Source organism: Balaenoptera ricei, chromosome 7 (genome assembly GCF_028023285.1).
Source record: "Balaenoptera ricei isolate mBalRic1 chromosome 7, mBalRic1.hap2, whole genome shotgun sequence".
Lineage (NCBI taxonomy): Eukaryota > Metazoa > Chordata > Mammalia > Artiodactyla > Balaenopteridae > Balaenoptera > Balaenoptera ricei.
In genome coordinates, this window is record NC_082645.1 from 63,217,220 (window position 1) to 63,234,342 (window position 17,123).

At 33.0% G+C, this 17,123-nt stretch overlaps 1 protein-coding gene and 1 long non-coding RNA gene across 3 annotated transcripts in view; one reads left to right on the top strand and one right to left on the bottom strand.

Annotated features, from left to right (window-relative positions):
- LOC132369031 (uncharacterized) overlaps positions 1 to 9,122 on the top strand; it is a 70,073-nt gene extending 60,951 nt beyond the window's left edge. The window contains exon 4 of the long non-coding RNA XR_009504222.1: positions 9,052 to 9,122. This is a non-coding gene — a long non-coding RNA (uncharacterized LOC132369031). The remainder of the gene's footprint in view (positions 1 to 9,051) is intronic.
- Positions 1 to 17,123, bottom strand: part of ATF2 (activating transcription factor 2) — a 78,458-nt gene that overhangs the window by 23,799 nt on the left and 37,536 nt on the right. For both annotated transcript variants that reach the window (XR_009504220.1, XM_059928136.1), the window contains exons 6-10: positions 15,632 to 15,750; positions 15,364 to 15,492; positions 12,054 to 12,232; positions 10,371 to 10,485; positions 8,250 to 8,336 (exon numbers count right to left, since the gene is read on the bottom strand). Coding sequence is in view for 1 of the 2 variants with exons in the window: in XM_059928136.1 (XP_059784119.1) it covers positions 8,250 to 8,336; positions 10,371 to 10,485; positions 12,054 to 12,232; positions 15,364 to 15,492; positions 15,632 to 15,750 (629 nt within the window). In the remaining variant the exon portion in view is untranslated. The remainder of the gene's footprint in view (positions 1 to 8,249; positions 8,337 to 10,370; positions 10,486 to 12,053; positions 12,233 to 15,363; positions 15,493 to 15,631; positions 15,751 to 17,123) is intronic.

The following is a 17,123-nucleotide window of genomic DNA, read 5'->3' on the forward strand; positions in this document are numbered from 1 at the left end:
CACAGGATCTTTTGTTGTTGTGTGCGGGCTTCTCTCTAGTTGTGGCATGCGGGTTTTCTCTTCTCTAGTTGTGGCACACAGGCTCCAGGGTGCGTGGGCTCTGTAGTGGTGTGTGGGTTCCAGAGTGCGTGGGCTCTGTAGTTTGCGGCACGTGGGCTCTAATAGAGGCACGCGAGCTCAGTAGTTGTGGCGCGCGGGCTTAGTTGCCCTGAGGCATGATGTGGGATCTTAGTTCCCTGACCAGGGATCGAACCCACGTCCCCTGCATTGTAAGGCGGATTCTTTACCCCTGGACCACCAGGGAAGTCCCTTCCTTACTTTTTTCAAAAACAGCTATTGAGGCCTCTATTTTTTTAGCACAGGTGTCAGGGTGAGGACACCAAATAATCAGGAAAGTTCCTATACTTTTGTATTTTCAAAATATACTTAGAGGGAAAAAAGTACTTAGGGGTTCATCTTAAGGACTGGTTTAGCTTCAGACATATTTTATTATGGAAAATGTATTCTCAAGACCATGTGATACACTGCATCTTTCAGAATCCAAGTCAGATTCCTGGTTCCTTTTTTTCTTCCTTCTTTTTTAAACAAGCAGAAATGACCACATTAGCAGCTAAGATCCAGGAAACTGGGACACTCATAACTGATGGGCTAATGTGGAAGTGGATGGATTAAAATTAATTAGGTAGGTGACCAAAGCAGTAGTTGGCTGTAATCAGGTAGGAATACTTAGGCTAAATGGTCAAAGAACTGAAAGTAAAAAGACTGGAGTCTGGAAGTGTGGGTCACATAAACAGAAGGGGGAGGATCTGAGTGTGCATACTTATATCTTTTAAAAACCAGTCTACAGAGTTAGGTTAGGGCTTTCATTTCTGGATATAAAATGTACATAAATATACGTATTGGTTGAGATGTGAAGCTTGGTAAATTATGTGTTGGTAAAACATTTTTAAGTCCTTAGGTAGAAAACACAGAAGAGCATTTAAAGTTTTATAGTGAAAAGCTTAACTCTTAGAATTAATGAAATACAGTAACTGCACATAGGGGAGTCTGAAGTACATAAACATCACTCTCTTGAATAATCTTTAGTAGGGCAAGTTACTACCTTATAGAGCACTTAAAAGCAGCATTCATTATCCTCTCTTGACTGCCCTAGGGTATACAGTACTCATCCAGGGAGGAAGCTTTAATGTTTACTCCATGCTGTTACATTGATTACAATGGGTCTAACTTGGAAAAGTGTGCCACTGGGTACAAAATGTAAGAAAAAGATTTTCAAGGGTTAATTAACACTGCTTTGAACTGCAGATTTTTTTTTTTTTTAAACAGCAACAAAACACACGTACACTAAAAAAAATTACACTGGGTTAGGTGAAGAAAGTTGTCATTAAATAGTGATTCATATACATTTTACAACTAATATAAAGATATCTAGAATCCACCCACATATATGTTAGAGATATTTTAAAGAAGGGCAACTATTTGGTCCCCCCCAAATTAATGAAAACATATAAATATAATATTTATTTTACAGTAGAAATTTGGAGCTAATCAATTAGTCCAATTACCATCTTACAGATAAAGAAACTAAGGCCCAAAGAGTGAAGTTACTTGCCAGAATCACAGAGCAAGTTATAAGAGAAACAGAGCTAGGACCAGAAATTCTGTCTGTTGACTCTTACTTCACTGAACAAACATATTTTAAACAAAAGTTTTTCCAAACTAGAGCTTTTGTCTAATATTAAGTATTCTAAGTATATTTTAGTAATCATTAAGAAGAGTATCAGACATTGGTCAGTCCATTACTAAGATCAAAATTTCTATCAATAGAGAAATCTAGTTAAGTAAATAAAGATTGAATACTCAGAGAAAGTAAATAAGATTTAACAAGTCTATATTCTCTAACATGTACAATAAAAGCTAGGCATAATTTTAATTTTAAACTAAAGGTATACACTGAAAGAAAACAAATCTTTATTACTATATTTCTAAGCAGACTTAGTGCTTTAATGTTGAGTTAAATTTTAGTGTTGTAAAATTCAACTACTATGTTGAAAACTTTTTTCTTAGAGATTGTGTCAATTAAAGAGTAAATAGTCTGTTGTGCTGACCAATCTGACATTCATCTTAAGAGGTTATCTACTAAAAATAATCTGTTATTCAACTTCTATGTTATATGTTGTACCCCTGAAAACAAATTTTATCACATCTGTCAGAACTTGGTAGGAAGAAACTACTCTATCATAGTTCAAAGAAAAAACACAATGTTCTCTAGAAACAATTTATGAAAAAGTCAGATCCATATTTCATATGTGCCACAAAAGCTCATCAGAGTAATAACCCTCCTTCTCCGGGGTGTTATCCTACCATCTGCTGCTCTATTACTTATCTTTATTTTGCAACTAATTAACAGCATAATCTTCTAAATTCAGCAAGTTAATTATCATTATTGTAGTCTTTGCAGCATCATCAGTCCTCATGAAATCTTGTCTCCCCACCCCCAGAGAACATACGAAAATGAAGTACGTTGGGAGAGAGTCTGTTTCTTTGGAGTGGGCTCATTAGGTGTTTGCTGATTCGCTTGGCGTGCAGAGGCAGGTCAGAAGAATTCTGCTGAACATGAGGTTCCATGCAGGGCCCAACTAAGATAATGTAGGTTTCTGAACATTTGCCAAGATGCCCTCTGTCAGCTCTCAGTAGAAACCCCCTGCAGAAAACCTACCGGCTACCCGCTGTGTGCAAAGATATCTCTCAGTTTGTTACACAAGTCTTAAAGGAATGATTCTGGGGAATACTACTTAAATACTTTACTAAATCTTCTTAAACAAAACTCCTGGATGGTTAACATTTTCTTATTCAGAAGTTACTTTTTGATTACAAATATTACATAGGAAATTTGTTTTATTATAAGAGTAACACAGATAGCAAATATCTGTGGTTTAATGTGCTTAATGACCAACAAAACCCCTAAACCTAAATCTGGTGAGATCCAGTGAAATTTTGTGAAAATAGTAGATAAAAGGAATTTTCCTAGAGTATTAAAATATACTAGGTAATCTTGTATTTGTGGACCCCCACATATATTTTTTAAAACTATGTGCTTACTTTTCCAAACACTTAAAGTTTTTAAAAAACAAAACATAACACAACTTGTTCTGAAGAAATTTCTTTAGCAAAAAAGAAGGATCTTATTTAAATATTTATAGTAGACACAAACACAATGCATATAAATCTTCCTGTAAGCACTGGGCATCTGAAAATCAGGGCACCACAAAAGCATCCTTGGCTATCTTAGGATACAAATAAGTTTCTCTTCAGCTGTAGTGTGCTCCTCATTCTTATGTGTTCCAATGCTGCCATTTCTCAAACATTATTTTTTAACCACATTTTAGCACAATCACCATTGCTGCACTATTTAGCATGTCATTAACAGATTGTGACCACAAAGGTCAAACAAATCCTTAACAGAGATGCAGAATCAAGCAGGGAGGATATTTAAATATTATCAAAGAGTTGAAAACAACAAAGCAAAATCCAATTGAAGCAGTGAAAGAAGAAATTATAAGTTTTGCTGGGGTGCTACAGACTGGTAAACAGTCAGAAAAATTATTTAATGTGTAACGTGAATTTAGGGGATGTGAGCTGGAGACCACTCATTTGGAGAGCATGGAACTGGAATTCTATCACTGATAGAGAAAGAATTAAGTCCCATGATCGTTTATCTGATCATTAAGAAACCTCTGTGTGAGGGCTTCCCTGGTGGCGCAGTGGTTGAGAATCTGCCTGCCAATGCAGGGGACACGGGTTCGAGCCCTGGTCTGGGAAGATCCCACATGCCGCGGAGCAACTAGGCCCATGAGCCACAATTACTGAGCCTGCGCGTCTGGAGCCTGTGCTCCGCAACAAGAGAGGCCGCGATAGTGAGAGGCCCGCGCACGGCGATGAAGAGTGGCCCCCGCTTGCCACAACTAGAGAAAGCCCTTGCACAGAAATGAAGACCCAACACAGCCATAAATAAATAAATAAATAAATTAATTAATTAATTTAAAAAAAAAAGAAAGAAACCTCTGTGCAATGGGATATGAACCTAGTCTCAACTTTCTCCAGTTAGAATTATACAATTATTTCTTTATTTAGTAAATCTTTTTTTTTTAGCCCTTTGATGCTTAATAAAGTAAGTAATCAATGACACTGACATTTTAATCTAAATTTAGAAACAATCTGTAACTATTTTGTATTTTATGTTACAAATGTATCTAAAATAACTTGCCACATAGAGTAAGAGACTGCCCTTGGATTTCAGTTTTAAATGTTTGAGATTGATTTAGTCCTGTGATTTTAGTTGAAAGAACTAAGATAATCTTACTAAGCCTCTTAATAATACAGGAATATTTAAGAAAACCAACCCTCATTATATCTATATTTAAGAGTTATTGAATTACTTGGGAAAGTATGTTAGACAATGAGGTACCTATAGAGAAAACAGGATATATTAAGTTTAAAATGAAGTTTAGCATGTTTAATTTTATTTTAAGCCCTTTAAAAGTGATCGCTATACAACTGGATTTATAAATTGGCTTTGAGAACTTAGGGAAGAAATAAGTTTTTGAATTTGTAACTTTATTTTTAAAAAGCAGACTCTCAATAATGGTTTTTGTGCACAAAAGTCACCATCAAGGGTATCAAAAAACTGAAAACAAGAGCCAAACACCTCATTGATACAATATAATCCTAACTGCCATACCTGTTGGAAAAAAAAAATCAATAATGGCATATTAAAAAGATAAGAAGACTTTTTTTTTTTTTACTCTCTTGATGATCATTGGAAACATTTGCAAGAAAAATCTCAAAACTTAAGATCACATCTGCTGAATTTCTTAGTACCCAAGAAATGTTTGTTAAATAAATAACAATCATTAGAAATAACTGTTAAATGAGGCTGACGCAAAATAAATGAACATGAATTAAACTACAAAACCCAAACTATTTCCGGGTTATTCCCAAAGGTTGGTAGATTTGTTTTGTACTTATACCAATATATAAGTATACTTGATAATGATGATAATGATAGTCAAGCACTGAAAATTCTTCAATCAAACTGATTCACTGGACAATCAAATATACTAAAGGTGGTACTTTACCAAACCACAATGTAATTTAATTAATATAGAAATCAATAAGAAACAGATAAAAAGCCCTGAAATATTTGGAAATTATATACTACACTCTTAAATAACCCACAGTTCAAGGAAGAAATCACAAGGGAAATTAGAAAATAAATAATAAAAATACAGCATATCAAAATTTGTGCACAGAGACAAATTTATAGCTTAAAATGCCTATATGAGAAAGGTAAAAAGATTTAAATCAATAATCTAAGCTTCTACTTTAAGAAGCTAAAAAAAGATAAGCAAATTAAACCCAACTAAGTAGACGAAAGAAAATATTAAAGATAAAAGTAGCAATCAATGATAATACAGTATACCATTAAGAAGAATAAAGGCAAGCTACAGACTGAGAAAATATTTGTGAGATATGTATGTATACATATCTACATATAAATTTGTGTATCTAGAATATATATAAAGAATTCCTATAACACAATAGTAAAAGACAAGTAACCAAATTTAAAGAATGAGCAAAAAATATCACAAATAATGTCTGGCTAATTGGAAATGTAAACTGAAACCAAGAGATGCAGCCACAATCTCCTAGAATGTCTACAATGAAAACAATAGACAAAACCAAATGTCCGCAAAAATGTGGGAACAACTGGAATTCCCATACACTGCTGGTAGGAATGTAAACCTTTGGCAAAAGGTCTGGCAATTTATTATAAAGTTATATGTATACCTACTCTCTGACTCAGCAATTCCACTCTTAAGTAGATAAACTAAATGAAAATATACATCCACAAAGAGAGTTATACAAGAATGTGCATACGAGCTTTATTCACAACAGCTAAATACTAAAAACCATTCAAGTGTCCACCAACAGGAGAATGGATAAAGAAATTGTGGTATACTCACACAATGGAAAACTACTCAGCAATAAAAAGAAACAAAGTTTGATACACGCAACAACATGGAAAAATCTCATAGACGTATGCTTAGCTGAACACAAGAGTATATATTGATTCCATTTACATTGCTGGTGACAAATATAAGAACGGTTGGGGGCGGTGGACTGATTGGGAAGGGAAATAAAGAAACATGATGGGTAGATGTTAATGTTCTATACCATAACGGGTGTGAGTTACATGAATGCACTTAAACTGTACAGATAAAATCAGTCCATTTCAATCTATGTAAATTTTACATTAAGAAAGCCTTATTAAAAAATAATTGAGTGAGGGTAGGGAGTGGTCTGAGGTACAGATAAAACAAGAATGGCAGTTATATCACTAATAAGTGAAGCTGGATGATGGGTACATGGGGTTCCATTATAGAAACCTATTTATTTTGTATGTGTTTGAATTGTTCCATAACAAAAAGCTTAAAAAAAAAAAGGAAATGGACTAATTTGAGTCTTTTTATTTAATTAAAAACAGGACAATCTTATTTACTATCCCAATTAAAATAGGCAATCACCTAAATATGGCTATTTTATATGTTAACAATATTCTAATAAGAAATTTAATTGGACTGTTAAATTTAAGTGGGGCAATCTGTGACTTCCCCATGCTATTTTGGGGCTTTCAACCAATAACTGTTTCTCATATATAAATTTGTGAAATGTAGCTTTGGTATTTTTTAATATACAAGCATACAAAACACTTTTATTCTTATTAAATTTCTTAGTGATTAAAAGAAAAAGTTATTCAGGGAAGTTTACTAGTTTCTACAAATATGGCCTAATCTTTTATAGCCAAAAGTATTTCTTTAAATCTGATTTGTTCCATTGGAATTAATTTGTGGGAAAAAAAGTCCACTGAATATGTAAAAATATTTTTAGATACAGTGTACAACAACAGGATCTCTTTAACTTCTATTTCTACTCTACTCAGTTTCATTAATTGAATTTTTCATTAGAACAGTTATGTTTAAAGTAGGAAGTGTAAAACACATTCCCAGTGAAGCTCTTCTGCTATCAAGTGGAAAAGATTCATCTTAGTTATTTCCATGCCTTTGACCTGAACATGCTGTTATGTGAAAAATTCCCCTCTTGGGTTTTCAAGTTCCCTCACCACAATCAATAACCAGCTAATTTTAATACTCTTCAACCAACTATTATTCATTCAGATGGTATATAAGTTTTGGCTGTTAAAAAAAAAGTTATCCCATGCCAATTTCAGATTGATTATTTGCACTAATGGAGAATAGCAGTAAAAAATTTAAAGCCTTGTGATAATATTGATACATAATGGCTTTCATGTGTACAGATTTATATTAGTATAGTGCCTAGCATAGAACTGAAACAAATAATAGGTGTCTAAAGACTATCTATCGATTCATTGGTTGTAGTTAAGAAGAATTAGCTTTAAAGTGTGTTAGACTATAGAAGGGAGAATTACACTAAACCAACCTCCCGCACTCCCCATCCCACAGCAGCAGCTTCAGATCTTCTACCAAGAAAATTAGCAAGTTAGTAGGATTTGGGGCTAAGAGAGACCCCAGAAATCAAAGTTTAACCCCTTTATTTCACAGATGAGGAAAATGAGTCTCAGAAAAGTTAAAGTGGCTTGATTAGGGGTACTGAAGAGCAGAATCAGGATTAAAATGAAAATACGTCTCTTGATTCCTACTCTATAGTTCATTCCTTACCACCAATTTCTTAGTGTCTGAAACATAACTCAAAAATATGGTTTTTCTTTATATTATGTGTAATGTTTACTAACTCATATACTATTTCAGAATTCTAGTTAATTCTGTTCTACTCATTTGTATGACTGTTTACAACCACTCATTATATCAGCACTGCCTTCAGATGATTACTTCTAGTTTCAGCTGCAATATCTCTAGCCTCCAGCAGGAGGAGAATTTATCTAAAAAGCCACACCAAAAATCAGACAAACCAATGACAAGAACTAGAACTTTACTTCCAATCCATTCATTTGCTTTAAAGTATCAGTAGCTTGTCACTAAGCTAATGAAAGCTTTCCTTTTCCAAATTTTCTGGTTCTTCTGTAATGTAATACAGTCCACGATTTTATAAAATTTGATCTAAATTGTGCATTTGAAGTGGGCTTTAATGGAAAAAACTAATTCAAAACAGGCTCAAGAAATGTGTAGAACAAATAAAATCTTGCTTACCATTTTTGCTTCTGACTGTACTGGCTGAGGAGAGGAAGGACCTGGAATTCCCGGAACACTAGGCACCATGGTGACTGGTCGAACAAGCTATGCAGAAGATATTGAAAAATAATTGCTAGAGAATATATTCAAAATGAGATTTGTACTTCTATTTGCACAATGGCTGCTATAATAATTTACATATTATAATCAATATATAATGTATTAATATTTACATGACTATATTATACATTAATAGAAAATGTATATTAATATTTATATTATTAATATAAATATAATTGATATAATTATTTGATACTTAAGAATTAGAAAACTGTATCTCTATCTGAACCCTTATTGATCTTAATCCTGATTTATCCTTCAAAAGTTGTCAATTTTTCTGAGACACTCACTTTCCTAATCTTCAATTTTCATAATTCCTTTTTTTAAATGATTCCTTCTTATAGAAAATAATATTTAAAGTGATTGATGCAAAATTTCTCACAGGATCTGTCACATTTCCATTTTGAATATGAAAGGAAAGAATGTTAAAACTTGTATAACTAGGCATAAAAAGTAATTTCAACAATGAACTTTGCTTTTCTAAAATATATACATATAAAATTTCTAAAATATACAATGAAAATTCTTTGATATATTAATATAAAGCATGACAAAGAAGAACTTGATGACCTCTAATAATTCCTCTAATAATAATAATATGTAACAGATTTTTCTGGTTTTTGCCTTTTTTAAAAAACCTAATATCAAAACTGAATGATTAATTATTATGTACCTAAAGTATATCTCTTTTTCATTTCAGTTTCTCTCATCACAGTTACATTTAACAGGATAACCATACAATCCCAGATACAGGACAAGGATGTTTCCCCCTCGAAAATATCCTCAGAAAAGAGGAGGTAGTCACCTTATATTTGAGTCCTTATAAAATCTCTTTCTGAACAACAAAGTTCTGTTTGAAGACAACATATTATCTTGAAATTATTTCAATCAGTGCTAATTTTGGATACTTAGAAAGGTCACTTGGAAGAACTAGTTAATAACAAAAGTAAATATTTAACATTAATTTTAGTATTATTTCTGAGGATATAATCTCACCAAAGTGTTAGATGTTACTGTGAGGAGGCTTTTAAAACTAATTTTTAAAAGCTATACAGTAAGTGATTATATTGTACTGATCAGAAACAACTATCTACAAGGTAAAAGAAGAAACTGTCTTTTTATTACATGAATGAATATTAGGACTTGGTGTAAGATTCCCAGGATTACAATAATAGATTCAAAAAGTGTTATACTGAAACTACTTGGGTGAGGATGAAAACAATGTGTTTTGGAAAATTGTGTGAGATTTCTTAAAAAGTGGTTCTAACGATGAAAACTTGAATGTTGAAGACACATTTGAAGAGTCTGAATAAACTTATTTTATGAAATGTGAGAACAGGAAAAAAGGATTATTTCTAACATATTATTCCAAAGAATGTGCTTCTAAATATTCACTATGTTATTAAATATTATAAGTAGATATTTAACTACTGTCTATGTCTTTCAAAATTTATATATTTAACATGCCCTCAAAAAACTTTTCTTATGGATCTTCTCATTAGGAAAGTGGGGACTATCTATTGCCCATTCTACTAGACCATTTAGATTTTCACACGCTTGGGACAGCAAAGGAATTTTGTAAACCCAACCTGACCATAATATTTCACAGAGAGTGCTTTTATAAACAATTTCTATAATAATCAAAATAACATGGAGTTACCTGATAAGTGTTCCAGTATAAATGTCTTCTTAAAGAATAGAAATCTATGTTAATATTTGAATTCTACAAATCTAGCAAATTGAAATGGGTTGAATAAGGAATAAAGTTCTTAATACTAAAAATAAAAGGAAAACAAGATTTTGAGGATGGAAAAATGTTTTCTATCCAATTATGTTTGCCTTGAAAGGTAAACGCTATCACAATAAATGTCAGTGAGTAAATATTGCTCACCACTAAGTATTCTGTTGAATTCAGTTTCATAAACTAATCAAGCAGCCCCCCTTGGGCTGTATTTTCTGATTACAAAGATCGGCTTTACTATAAAGAAAAAATTTAAATAGTCTAAATTTCAAACTTACTGGGACTGCAGCTGGAACATGCACATTCGAACTTGTAATTGATGCAGGAATAGCAACAGGCATGGTTTGTCCATTAGGAAGATGCAACAGAAGAGGAAATGGGCCTGGTACAGGACTAAGGAAAACAAAAGAAGGGCAATTAGAGAAAAGAAATCCCTATCAATAATCTCTAAAAATACAAGAGTATTTTTACTCCTATTATTATATCATTTAAAAATAAATTTTCCAGAGAAAGATAAACACTGTATGATTTCACTTATATGTGGAATCTAAAAAACAAAACAGATGAACAAACATAACAAAACAGAAACGGAAAATAGACAGGTGGTTTCCAGAGGGAAGGGTGTTGGAGGGATGAGAGAAATTAAGAGGTGCAAACTTCCAGTTACAAAATAAAGGAGTCACAGGGATGAAATTCACAGTGTGAGGAATACAGTCATTAATAATGTTATATCTTTGTACAGTAACAAAGGTGGTCAAAAGGTACAAACTTACAGTTATAAGATAAATAAGTACTAGGGATGTAATGTACAACATGATTAATATAGTTAACACTGTTGTATGTTACATATGAAAGCTATTACCAGAGTAAATCCTAAGAGTTCTCATCACAAGGAAAAAATATTTTTTTCTTTTATTTTGTATCTGTACAAGATGATGGATGTTCACTAAACTTACTGTGGTGATCATTTCATGATGTATGTAAGTCAAATCATTATGCTATACACCTTAAACGTATACAGTGCTGTAGGTCAATTGCAGTTAACCCTTGAACAACAAGAGGGTTAGATGCACTGACACTATGCACAGTCGAAAATCCCAGTGTAGCTTATGGTCGGCCTCTGTATCTGCAGATTCAACCAACTGTGGATTGTGTAGTGTGGTAGTATGTATTTGTTGAAAAAATCTGTGTGTAACTGGACTCACGCAGTTCAAATTGGTATTGTTCAAGGGTCCACTGTATATCTCAATAAAACTGGAAAAAAAAGAAAAAAGAACTGCAGCTCCAGCCCAAGAAAATGCCTATGTGACAGATGGAAACTTGATACCATCTTTCTCATAACATGAATAAAATACCCACAAAAAATTATACATGGTATATATATATACCACTCAAGTAATTAAAAACAAAACAAAAATCTTCCAATCACTGCAAAGCATATCGTAAAATTTAATTGTTTTTAACTGCATCTTAAATGCACAATGTATGTAAGCAGTGTAGAAAAAAAAGAGGAAAAAAATGGAAAAAGTTATGAATTTACTTAGGACAATCTCCAACATGTTAGTTGAGAAAAATTCTTATCAACTACCTGTAAGAACTGAAAGAAATGTTACCTGGTGATAAAAATAATCTTATGTGTTTTAAGATTATGTGTGAAATAGCATGAAAATAAGAGACCATCTTAAAATCACATTCTATGTTGATTTGTTTTTCAAATTAAGTTTTAGATATTTATTTTCTAATTTATTAGATACTATTTATATTTATTAAAAAAAGACTACCCAAGCATTTTTTCCAAAAATCAAAGCATGCAAAATACTATGAACACACACACACACACACACACACACACACACACACAAGCTAAGGCCACAATTAGAAAAATTAAATATCTTAGGACAAATCATAACAAGAAAAACTTAACAATTCATATAATTCAATGATTGGCCCAAATCACTTACACGATTGGCCTGTTGGAGGACGGTGCCTGTGTGATTACAGTACTTGAGGTTGGTGAAGGTACTGCCTGCTGAATAATTACACTTGAGTCAGAACTTGTAAGCAGCACATTGGGAACCTGTAATGATGCTGGACGAACGATAGCTGATGTGGGCTGTGCAGTTTGTGTCAATGGTACTTCCTATTTAATAATGAGATAGAGAAAGAATGTAATTTAAAAATGCAAGTCAACAGAATATAACACATTTTTAAAAACAACCACAAACATAATACTTAATATATCCCCAAAGTATATTAATATTTAAAGTTAATTAAAAGAAAATTGTAGAAGCCACTGTAAAGTTTCAGATGCAATGTTCATATTTTAATTTAAAAACATCTTGAGTGGTTTTTTCAGTACAATTTGTTTTACCATCAATCTAGAAATAAGTTAGGCTGGGCAACTTGGCTATATAACTCCATGAGAATTTAAGTTAAAAAATAGAAATACAATTCCATTTTCATGGAAGCATAGAACTTAAAATCCAGAAGGGATTGCCTAGTCCTACTCCATCATTATACTATATAAAGAAGAAACAGGTCCAGGAGACTGTTTTATAGTTGATACAAATTCAATAATAGAATACTTACAAACTGGTATTATAGTAAGGGCCCAAAAATGTTAAAAAATTTTTAAAGTAATACAAATATTTGCTAATTTCAGGTAACTATCTCTACATTATCAATAATTTCTCAGTATCAAAAGGCCGAGTAATATTGATACCTTGAATGTAAAAATAAATAACTATTGGAGTAACATCTTTCCAAAGTAAAGGAAAACACAGACCCTTATAGATGGTCTTTTCCCCAATTTTACAGATTAGAAAATAGAGATTATCCAGGACTCTGTAACTAGTTACTGTAAAAATTGGGTCTACTATGTTCTTTGAATTGGCCTTTATACTGCCATTTATTATCAAAATCTTATTAAGCTACACAGGAAGAAAAATAAACTGGCACTACTGGGACTTCATTTATTTGACAAGTTTGAGAATTTACAACATGCCCTCAAGGACTAGTGGGAAGAGAGACAATAAACAAGTAAAACAAACAAGAAAATTTCAGACTGTAATGTGTTACAGACTAACAGCAAAACATAAGAAATCATGAAAGATTAACTGAGGGAAGGTTGGAGTTGGCTCCTTTGATAGCATAGTGAGGTAAGGTGAGCTTCTTTGCAAAACAGCATTTGAACAGATACTGAAAAGATAAGGAGGAGAGCATTCTAGGGAAAAAGAAGCAATACCAAGAGCAATGTCTTTGAGGTAGGAAAAAGCTTAGAATACCTGATGAACACACTAGAGAATGGCATGAGGTGAGGCTGGATGGGTAGGTAAGTCCAGATCAATGAGGGCTTATGGAAGGAGTGTGTTACCTTAAATGCAATGGCAAACCATTGAAGGATTTTAAGCAGGGAAGTGACATAATGTATTAAAAATAAAACAGCCTATGGAAAATAGGTTGGAGATGGAAGTAGAAAGTCCAGGTAATTGTTAAAAATTATATTAACATTATTAATATAATTTGTATATTAACAAATAATAATTCTTAACAATTATTGGAAGGTAATTGTTAACAATCCAAGTAAAAGATGATGATGGATTGGACTAAAGTGGTGACACTGAAGATAAAAGAGATAAATTAAGGATATATTCAGGAAGTAGGTCTAGTAAGATTTGTTACTGGTTTCAGTGTGAAGGAAAAGAGGGAATTAAGTATTCTTTATTCTTGGCCTGAGCAACTAGATGGATGGAAAGAAGTTTTTCCTGTTTTACCGAGACAGGGAAAACTGGGGGAAAAAATCAAGGGCTCTAATTTAGATATACTATGTTTAAGATGTCCGTTAGACACAGAAAAGGAAATGTCAAGATGGAGTTGGATATGAATATGGAAATCTGGGAAATATCTGGGTTGATATAAATTTGAAAACCACGCAGACGGTTTTTAAAGTTACGAGTCTGGATGAGAGCACTTAAGAAAAAAACTGAGAAAGAAAAGAGAAGGGGGCCCAGAACTTACATTTTACAACTTGGAATGACTATGCCGTGCCCAGGGGGAACTAATGACTGAGGAATGCAGGAAGAAGAAATACCCCTAAAAGAGGCTAAAGCAGCAATCAACAGGAAAAAACTGCTGAGTGTGAAGGGACTGAAATACTCTCTAGGAAAAAAGATATTTATATCAAAAATTTAACAGCATTTCTTATAATTGTGATAATGTGGAAACAACCTTTATGTCCAACAAGAACAAGATAAGTAAATACATTAAGGTAATGATAAAATAAAGTGCAACCATTAAAAATTATGACTTTGGAAAATTTTCTAATGACATGGGAAAATGTACATTAATGCTGAATGTCTAAAGCATGATATAAAAAAGTAAACTGGGACTTCCCTGGTGGCACAGTGGTTAAGAATCCACCTGCCAATGCAGGAGACACAGGTTCAATCCCTGATCCGGGAAGATCCCTCATGCTGCGGAGCAACTAAGCCCGTGCACCACAACTACTGAGCCTACGCTCTAGAGTCTGAGAGCCACAACTACTGAAGCCCGCGCACCACAACTACTGAGCCCACACACCGTAACTACTGAAGCATGCGTGCCTAGAGCCTGTGCAATAAGAAGCCTGTGCACCGCAATGAAGAGTAGCCCCCGCTCACCACAACTAGAGAAAGCCCGCACGCAGCAAGGGAGACCCAAAGCAGCCAAAAAAAAAAAATAAACTAAGATTCCTCTTTGTATCCTATAACTATTCACTTATATATGTATATTTTTATGTATAAACGCATGCATATATCTAGGAAAAATGTTTCAAAATACTAGTAATTCTTATCACTCAATTATGGGCTAAAAGGTAGTTTTTATTTTTCTTTCTTGTATTTTTCTATATTCTTAAACTTTTTATAATGAGAATGTACTTTTATAACAAGGAAATGAAAAAAACACAAAACACCTAAGTCAGAGCATTTATTCCTAGGTAAATAATTACTTTTTCTGCCTTACTTCTAGCTCCTCTGCCATGGCTATTCTATTCTCCCCAATAATTTTTCTGTGTGTAATAAAAAACGAATTATCTATAAAGGTAGAGTCTTCTTTCCCTGAAATTTCTGAGTATTCACAGGCTTTCACATATAATAAGACTTACAACCTGACACTGATTTATGTATAATTTATTACGTTAACATTTTATGTAGATCAAATATTAGACTTTACTTAGAATGCTGATTTTTTTCCACTTAGTTTGTGTTTCTACCATAAATACAAATTTCTAACCTTTTCATCACTGGTAGTAGACTCTGGGTGAGGTAAAGGACTATCCTGGTGAGTTGTTTCTACAACAGAGGGCTCCTCAATTTTGCTTCTTACGATGGGTGTTGCAAGAGGAGATAAATCTAGAGGCATCTAAAACACAAACATTAAAGAAAATGTTAGGAGTTTAAAAATAGCCAATCAGTATATCTAAAATAAGAAAGCAGGGAGTGAAAACTATGATTACTGTTCTATCAGAAGCACCGTTTTAATTTCATGGTTAACAACATACTTTTTTAATGTCGTCTTCTGAGGCTTTCTTGAATTCATTCTCAAATGGACTTGCCAACTCATTAAACAAACCCACTTCTTCACAGTTTTTCAAGAATCTTGTTGGTGTTGGGGTCTGATCTGAAATAAATGTCAAGAAGTAAACACATAGATTTAAATATCATACAGGACCCTAAAATATAGCTAGTAAATTAACAAATTAGCAGGGCTGGTTCAGTCAGCTGTTAATTCTCTTTGGAAAGACCTCTTCCTTTAAAGCAAACAAAATCTGGTTAAGTTTTTGTTGCAGTTTAAGGTATTTCCTCCAACTCTATGATCCATAAAAGTATGAAAAGAAGTACGTCTTGTTCCTTAGTCCACACGTTCTTTCTGAGTAGAGTGACATAAACATCCGCTACTCAGAGATCAACTACTGTCGTTATCTAACACAAAATTTAAAAAAAATTTACACTATTAAAACTTACAAATGCATAAAATACATGCAATTTGCGGAAAACTAGGACAACAGCATGTATATTTGCTTTAACTTGGCCCTTCCACTAGTGTTCATAACCTATTATGAAAGCAAGCTTAAGATAAAACAGTCTTTAGTAGGTAGATCAAAATACTACAAGAAATAGAAGGTTAAAACAAGAGCCCCCCGCAAACGAAAACTAAAACCCTCCTTTTTAAAGCTAATTTTCTATTTTAAAGCATTTTTCAAGCTTGGTATGAGGGGCTATGTAAGAGTTATATGTCTAATGTTCTAGCTTAATTCCTAGACAGCAGAGAATTAGTCAAACTCCGCTTTCTCGAAACTTGAAACATTTTAACTACATTTGAATATGTACTCACACTAGGTGCATTAAAACATGTACTGAATGTACATGTGAGCATGTATTAGTTACAGAACAAATGCCACTTAAGGTCCACGTTGAATTGAAAAAGAGCATATTTATGAATTTTGCCTGTTTAGTCTTATTATTTTCAAGGCTATTTACTCAGATTGATTAGAGTTGGTAGCACATTCAAATTCTATTCACATTTTATATATTTTAGGGCATCAATTTTATAGGTTATATCAGGGATCAAGCTTAACCTAAATAAAAGTATAAGGATGACTCCTGGTTTAAGATAAAATACTCATAAAACCTTCTGTGAAATTAAAATTCATATATTTCTGTTAACTATTGGGTCCCCAGAGTGGGCATTACTTACTGTTTTATCTTCACCCTCGCCCCAACATATTCCCAGAGTATTAATATGTTTACTACATATAAATAGATTTAACACTAAAATGACCTACTTGTCATACACATTAGATATAATGTAGGCCTACCTCAGACACTATTAGTATTATCAAAATTACTGAAGGACTTTTATTTTGTCTTCATTTTACCTAATAGTTAGTCTGCAACATATATAACCTCTACCCGCAAAAAGACTTCAAAATGTTATTATAGTAAGGGCCCAGCATACTTGTATCAACCTAGGTCCATCATGACTGAATTAGT